Genomic DNA, 7,549 nt, shown 5'->3' with positions numbered 1-7,549 from the left:
AATTTTCGGCTTACGAAAGAAATAGCGGAACGAATTAATTTCGTAACCCGGGGTACCAGTGTAGGTGGAAAAGGGCTTGGCCCCAAATCACCAGCTGGGCTTCACAGTTTAGTGAGGGTTTTAATCTAGGTCTCTCCAAGTCAGGTTCAACATGCCAACCATAGCTACAAGTAATCAGTTACTGGTATGCTCAAATTGTTTTGGACTGCAATTCCCATAATCCCTTATCACTTGGCCATGTAGGTGGGGACTGGAAATTATAGGCCAAATCATACAGAGGGCCAAAAATTCTCCAGCCCTTTTTTAGAACACTGGGTGAGCATTCCTATGTGACTACCATCAAATGCACAGAAACATACCCAGCTGTTTTGGTATCTGCAGCATGGGTTCCACCTTTGATCTTCCCAGGCGTGAAAGTTATTTCTGTGGACCCGATTTCTCCACCTTCCATCTTTCCATCACACAAGTCTCTAACCATTTCCAGTCCTGACAGGTGCTGAGGTCTGGAAGCCAAGAATATTGAATTAGAACATAAATACTGCCTGTGTACATGGTCACTGCACAGAGTGCTAACCTTCTGCATGATCAGTGTCAATACCACACTACAGCAGTGACTAGGAAGGCATATAGACATAGCCCCATAATAACATACAATCTGTGGATGAATACTGACAAGTCTTGGGGACATCTCCCAAGCAGAAATGGGCAAAGCAGGCCTTTATAGGCCTTGTTTTCACTGGCCAAACATTCTAGGCAACTCCCAGAGTATTCTTGCACTGAATTTCCCCCATTGCCTGTGCTCTCTCTACAGCAATGATGGCAGCTGCCTTACTACATGATTCCCATTTGTCACCAGGCTCCGCCACTGAGGTCACAACAAGATGTTTTGTTCTGGCCACACAGCAACTTACATCTGCAGTGGCTACGCCTGGCAGCTCACAAGGGCCACACGGGAAGGCAAACTCATGTCATCATTTCAGAGAGAGCTGGTAATAGGGGGGAAACCTGCAGCAAAAGATCAGTTTTTAAAATGCAGGTTAAGGGGAGGAAATTCCAAATCAGTGGATGAGTGGATGTTGTGAAGACATTCCGAGCCCAATTTGGGATTTTGACCCTGTATTGTAAACAGTACACAGCAAGCTCAGAAGGAATTCAGACTAAATAGCCCATGCAGACAAGGCCAAAGCCTCTCACAAAGAAGCTCTTTTCCACCAAGTCTCATGCCCCCAGCCTCCACTCTCTTCTTCCTCGTCCTCTAATTAGGTATTTTTAACATTATCAGCATTGGGAGAATGGTGAAAAAAGAATGGAATTTATTGCAGTGAAGAATGCAATAAATTCTGAGCAGAGAAAGAATGGGATTCTACTCTAGCTGATCCTATTATAGCAGTATATGCTACATCAACAGACAAAGTAAGTACCAGCTGTCTCCAGAATTCTTTATGGAGCACTCACAAAACTAGAAATCCCAGGATTGTACAGAATGGAGCCATGGCAATTAAAGTGGTGTCAAATTGCATTATTTTCTCTGTGTAAATACATCCTAAGCCTAATAGAAGGGTTAGTGCAAACCAGGGGTTCTCAGCCTTTTGTCCTCCAGATGGTTTGAACTTCAACCCCCAAATGTTCCTGCAAATACAACGAATGCAGTTATTGTGGGAGTGGACATCCAAAACATCTGGAGGACCAAACGTTGAGAGCCATTGGTGTAGACTTGTCCTGTCTTTAAGCACTGACTTGATAGCCAACAGCAATCAGAACAACGTGCAAGTGAGTGCATAGAATTCCTCATGTAACCTAATGAGTGGAAGAAGGATGAAACATGCTATCCCTCTTCTGTTGCTCCAACAGAAACTAGGGAATCTTCTAGAGAAGGGAAGCCCCCCTTCACCATGTGCAGTTTAGAAATATATTCCTTCCTCCATCAGCCTCCAGGAGACAAGTGAAAATGTTTGCATGTTAGTTTCCTATTAGGCTTTTTTTACTAGCCAACACTGCTATACCACTTTCTCTCCTACAGTTCTCTTAAGACTGTTATATCACTTTCTCTCCTACAGTTAATTTCACATACACACACACGCCTTATGTACCCCAACACACATTCTGTTTTAAAAGTAACTACTATGGTCTCACAAAAATTTGACAAATTTTACCTAAGGCCAGGCTGACTCCTGCCAGCTCGAATATTTCTCACCCGCAAAGGTGTACCAAGGAGGCAGCTCAGAGCTGTGGAAACACGCAGAATTTGGCCACCCTGCAAAGAAAAAAAGATTATCAACACCGAAGAGTACTGAATCTTGCTGAGTATCTGATTGGTGACCTTCTCTCCTCATTCGGTAACCATTGTCTCTGCTCACTTAAAATTAAAGGATAAAGAATTCCCAGCAAATACCATGAGAAGTATGGATGGACTTGGATTTGCATCATCCATGTTAGAGCTCTCTGTGAGCCCTGACACTTACTGGATTGACTTGGGTCACTCCTAGCATAACCTACCTCACAGGTTAGTTGTGAGGACAAAAGCGCAAGTCAAGTGCTAATTAAATTTGTTGTTGCATGTCTTCAAGTCATTTGTGATTTATGACAAACCTAAGGCTATCAAGGAGTTTTCTTGGCAAGATTTGTTCAGAGGAGATTTTTCATTGCCTTCCCTTGAGGCTGACAGCATGCGACTTGCCCAAAGTCACCCAGGGAAGTACCGATTAAGTATTAACTAAGCAGTTAAGTACTATTACGAAGTACTAATTTAGTATTATTAAGTACAGGTTGAGTCTCCCTTATCCAAAATGATTGGGACAAAAAATGTTTTGGATTTTGGAACACTGTCTTTGCATATATGTGCTTAATGAGATCTGTTGGAGATGGGACCCAAGTCTAAACACAAAATTCATTTATGCTTCATATACATCTTATATACCTTTGTTATTGTTGTTGTTGTGTGCCTTCAAGTTGATCTGACTTATGGCAACCTAATCATGGGGTTCTCTTGGCAAGTTCCTTCAGAGGGGGTTTGCCATTGCCATCCTCTGAGGTTGATAGAATGTGACTTACCCTAGGTAGGGATGCCATATCCCGGTTGCCGCTGGGAAAATTCCGCTTTTGGGGCCCCCTCCCGGTCACGGCCCAGTTTGGCCCCCACCCATGTATCTGTCCTGGTCCGGGGCCCGCTCCTGCGGCCATTGCCATTTGTCCTGGTTTGGAGGTCCTGGCTTATGGCAACCCTAACCCTAGGTCACTCACAGGGTTTCCATAGCTGAGCTGAGATTCAAAACCTGGGCCTGTTACAGACTGCCAAAATAAAGCTGCTTTGGGTCTCTTTGGAGGTATGCTGTTTAAATGATGCATGCATCCTATGAATCTGGAAGCTGCACCAAAGCTGCACTCCAGTGCTTAGGAATGGAGTGTGGCTTTGGCGCGACCTCCAGACTCTTAGGACCCATGCATCATTTAAATAGCATACAGTGGTGCCTCGGGTTACGAATTTAATTCGTTCCGCGGCCGCTTTCGTAACCCGAAAAGCCTTCATAAGCCGAAATGCCATAGGCGCTAATGGGGAAAAAGCCGCGGCTCTGCCGCGGCTCCATTTAAAATAGCACCGGAGTTTTTTCGTAACCCGAAAAAACTTTCGTAACCCGAAACAATAATTCCCTATGGGATTTTTTCGTATCCCGAAAAATTCGTAACCTGGGTATTTCGTATCCCGAGGTACCACTGTATCTCCAAAGAGACCCGAAGCAGCTTTATTTTGGCAGTCTGTAACAGGCCCTGGTCTCCTGGTGTCCTAGTCCAATATTCAAAGCACTGCACCATGCTGACTCCCTTATAAACCTAGCCTGAAGGTTCAGTGTAAACCAGCTTTGTTTCATGCTCAACATTTAAAAATATTGTTTAAAATTACCTTCAGGCTAGGTGTATAAACTACCTTATACACATAGCCTGAAGGTATTTTTATTCAATATTTTAAAATAATGTTGTGCATGAAAGAAAGCTGATTTACACTGAATCATCAGAAAGCAAAGGTATAACTATTTCAGCCATTAGTATTTCAGATTTCAGAATTTTGGATCAGAGAGACTCAACCTGTACCATTATTTTCAACAATTTAAGTACAGTACCATTATACTATTGCATTTATGCAACCCATTCTCACGCATGTTAACATGGAAGCAACTCCTACTACCAGGACTGGGGAATTTATAATCCTCCAGACCAGGGATATACAAACTGTGCTTTCCCTGGACTGGTCCTGATCCCTGAGCCCTTGGCTATCAGTCCCTGGTGAGCTTCCAGAGGTAAGAAAGACACAATTACAACTCACAGACACAAAAATCACACTTGTCCCTAGCACAGTGGAAAGGAATAATTGTTGCTGCTCCTTCACATTAAATGGCCTGAGAGGTACTGTTGTAGATGATACTGGATTTTAATCCCTATTGCCTCTCACCATTGGCTATATATATGTTGATTAAGGGTGATGGGAAATGCAGTCCAACAACTTCTGCATGGCCACAGCTTGCTTCTCCAACCATTTTACAGGTCATCCGGATTAGAGTATACAGACATACAGCCTCTTTTTCAACATGAATGAGAAATTAAAAGACACAGCCGTGTTAGTCAGGATAATCAGTGTGCAAAGGGATCTTGTAGGGTGCCAGCGTGGAGATCAGAGTTCGATTCCTGCTTGGCCATCACACTCTCTCAGCCTCAGAGGAAGGAAATGGCAAACCTCCTTTGAACAACCTTGCCAAGAAAACCCCATGATAGGTTCACTGTGGGGTTGTCGTAATTCAGAAACAGCTTTAAGGCACCCTAAAATGAGAGCACACTAAAATGAATAATGAATTAGAAAGTTATCTTCACAGCCATCCCTGTGAGGTAGATCAATAAGGCTGCAATTCTGCACAAAGAAACATTCAATGAGATTTTTCTGCCCAGTAGATCTAAAAGGGATCCACTTGTTAGGGGATCATATTCCCATTGGGGAACTGAGTCTAAAGAAGGGAGAGTTATGGGGGGAGAGCAGCCTGAAGCCCATAGCCACATGGGAGAGCTCCAGCTGCATCTATGACTGCATCCGCACTGCAGCCTTCTCTGACAAGAGAGTGCTGGTGCCTCCTCAAAACTACAAATCCCATTCTTTAGGATGGGACCTTGGCCATTAAAGTGGTGTCAATCTGCATTATATCTACAGTACAATGTAGATGCACCCTGACTTGCACCTCCCTAATCCTTCTGGGGGACTGGGACCAAAAGTGGTCCTCCTTTTTCTTCGAGGACAGGTCCTCCATCATTTGACCCTTCATTCCTCCATTTTGAGCAGGGCTAAGGAGCTTAGGTTTCTACTTCTTATGGTGTTTTTAGTGCAGGAGGGCAGGGTCCTTCCTTTCCAGGCCAGGGCCCTCCACTTCAGGCATTCCAAGAAATGCCTCCCATTTAGAGCATGACTCCGAAGCATGGCTTCTACATTCCTAGGAGTGTTTTGAGCGTTCATAATGTGGGCATGCCCTCCATTTTGGGGTGCCTCTGGGCCCCTGCTCTGGGGCGACCTCCTTCCCTTCCTCTTTTCCCCGCCTCACCCCTTCCATGATGCCGCCGTCGATCTCCACCCGGTCCCCGTCGCCCATCATGCCGCCTCGACCCTCGCCAAGCCCCCTCCAGAAGCCCAGGACGAGGCGCCGGCGGGCCACAGAACGAAGCAGCCCCAGCGTCCCGGGAGGGAGGGACTACGCCAGGCCCCGGCTCCTCCGAGGCCTCCGCCGCCCAAAGGCCGGAAGGGATTCCCCAGCTGCCAAACCAAGCCTGGCTGCTGCCCCGGCTTTGGTGGCTTCCTTCTGCAAGGGCAGCCGAAAAAAAAAAAAATATATATATATATATATATATATATATATATATACACACACATACATATACACATACACACACACACACATATAATATACATATGTTAATATGTTATACATATATATATATATAACACAGAGTATACACACACACATATATATATATACTGTACTGCATATTCTGTGTGTGTATTTTATGTGTGTGTGTATATATATATATATATATATATATGTTTGTGTATTTGTGTGTATATATGTAATGTATATGTGTATTTTATATATAATATATATGTACAGTATATGTATACGTGTATATATATATATGTATATATATATAATGTATATAATGTATGTATATACATACATATATATAGATATATATACATATATGTGTGTGTGTGATGTGTGTGTGTGTGTGTGCGTGTATATAATGTATCTATGTGTGTGTATATGTGTGTGTTGTCGTCATGTTGGTTAGGGCTGCTGGGAGTTGCAGTGCAACAAAACCTGGAGTTCTGGGCTTTCTCCAGGGTTCCTAACTGTGGAGGAGAGGCATATGCATACAGTTGCACATAGGGATGCTCTTCACTGTTTCCCAAACTGTGGTCCTCCAGGTGGTTTGGAGTACTACCACCCCTCCCAGAAGCGCCTGGCAACTTGGCCTGCTGGGAACTGTAGTTTGAATCCTGGGAACTGTAGTGTTTGTGAGACATTGAGCCTTCCCTGTCAGAGAGAGAGAGAGATATCCCTGGTGCCACAATAAACTACAGTTCCCAGCATTCCCTAGCCTTGAGCCAGGCAGTTAAAGCTATGTCAAACTGGATTGTTCCTGCAGTGTGTTTGTGGACCTAAGAGTCCAGTCTGGCTAAGTGCACCCCTATACTCCCGGCTCTCTTTATGCCTTGTCCTCAGGCAAAGATCCGCCTCCTTCCCAACATCATTCATTGGAGGCGAAGGGGGCGGGGCCAGCCTTCCCCTCATCCAATTGGCTCTCGAGGGCGAACGGGGCCGCCTGATTGGCTGGCGGGTGGGAGGGTGTAGAAGTGGGGGGCACTTTTTCCGCCTGGGAGTAAGATGGCGGCGGTGGTCGCCCTGAGGCGCTCTTGCAGGGCTGCGGCGGGGCGCCTGGTAAGAAGAGGGCAGGGAGAGAGGGAGAGGGACTGTCTCTGTGGCCCGGGCTGGCTTCTCTTCATCTGGGGCTTGGACGCTGGCTCCTAGAGCCCGTCTGCTTCTGCCACGCTGGCTGGGGCTCCTGGGAGTCGGAGTCCCAGATGGAGAACCCACACTTTCCCTTTTTGAGGCTGCATCCACACTGGAGAAATAACCCGGTTTGGTCCCACTCTCACTGCCTTGGCTCAGGGCTATGGGATTCTGGGAATGGTAGTTTGTTGTGGCACCAGAACTATGACAGAGAATTAAACTATTACTATATAAACACAGGTCCTTCCTTAAAAGAACAAAATACATTTAAAAAAAGAGACCTGGTCCACTTCCTCAGATGCATTTGAGTGAACCATTGACCTTTATCATCATCAGACTGTCTGAATAACCAACATCTTGTCCCAAGGTACTCTGCAACCAGGAGCACGCTGCGCATGTTGTTTCCCAGTGCGCCAATGCGCAGCACCTCAGGAACACTTCAGTCAAACCACTATCAGGCTATGATGGCATGTTTTTAGGGTCATTCATGACCATCAATGGGAATCCTC

At 45.3% G+C, this 7,549-nt stretch overlaps 2 protein-coding genes across 5 annotated transcripts in view; both read right to left on the bottom strand.

The window, feature by feature from the left end:
- Nucleotides 1-5,818, bottom strand: part of LOC121928450 (RNA 3'-terminal phosphate cyclase-like) — a 7,246-nt gene extending 1,428 nt beyond the window's left edge. Inside the window, exons 1-3 of the mRNA XM_042463159.1 lie at nt 5,577-5,818; nt 2,154-2,254; nt 360-503 (exon numbers count right to left, since the gene is read on the bottom strand). Coding sequence (XP_042319093.1) covers nt 360-503; nt 2,154-2,254; nt 5,577-5,627 — 296 coding nt within the window. The 5' untranslated portion in view covers nt 5,628-5,818. The remainder of the gene's footprint in view (nt 1-359; nt 504-2,153; nt 2,255-5,576) is intronic.
- SLC35A3 (solute carrier family 35 member A3) overlaps nt 1-7,549 on the bottom strand; it is a 73,454-nt gene that overhangs the window by 26,126 nt on the left and 39,779 nt on the right. The gene's annotated exons all lie outside the window — the stretch shown is intronic.

This window comes from Sceloporus undulatus, chromosome 4 (assembly GCF_019175285.1).
Source record: "Sceloporus undulatus isolate JIND9_A2432 ecotype Alabama chromosome 4, SceUnd_v1.1, whole genome shotgun sequence".
Taxonomy (NCBI): Eukaryota; Metazoa; Chordata; class Lepidosauria; order Squamata; family Phrynosomatidae; genus Sceloporus; species Sceloporus undulatus.
Note: the sequence above shows the minus strand (reverse complement) of the source record. Positions and strands in the feature narration are given on the sequence as shown.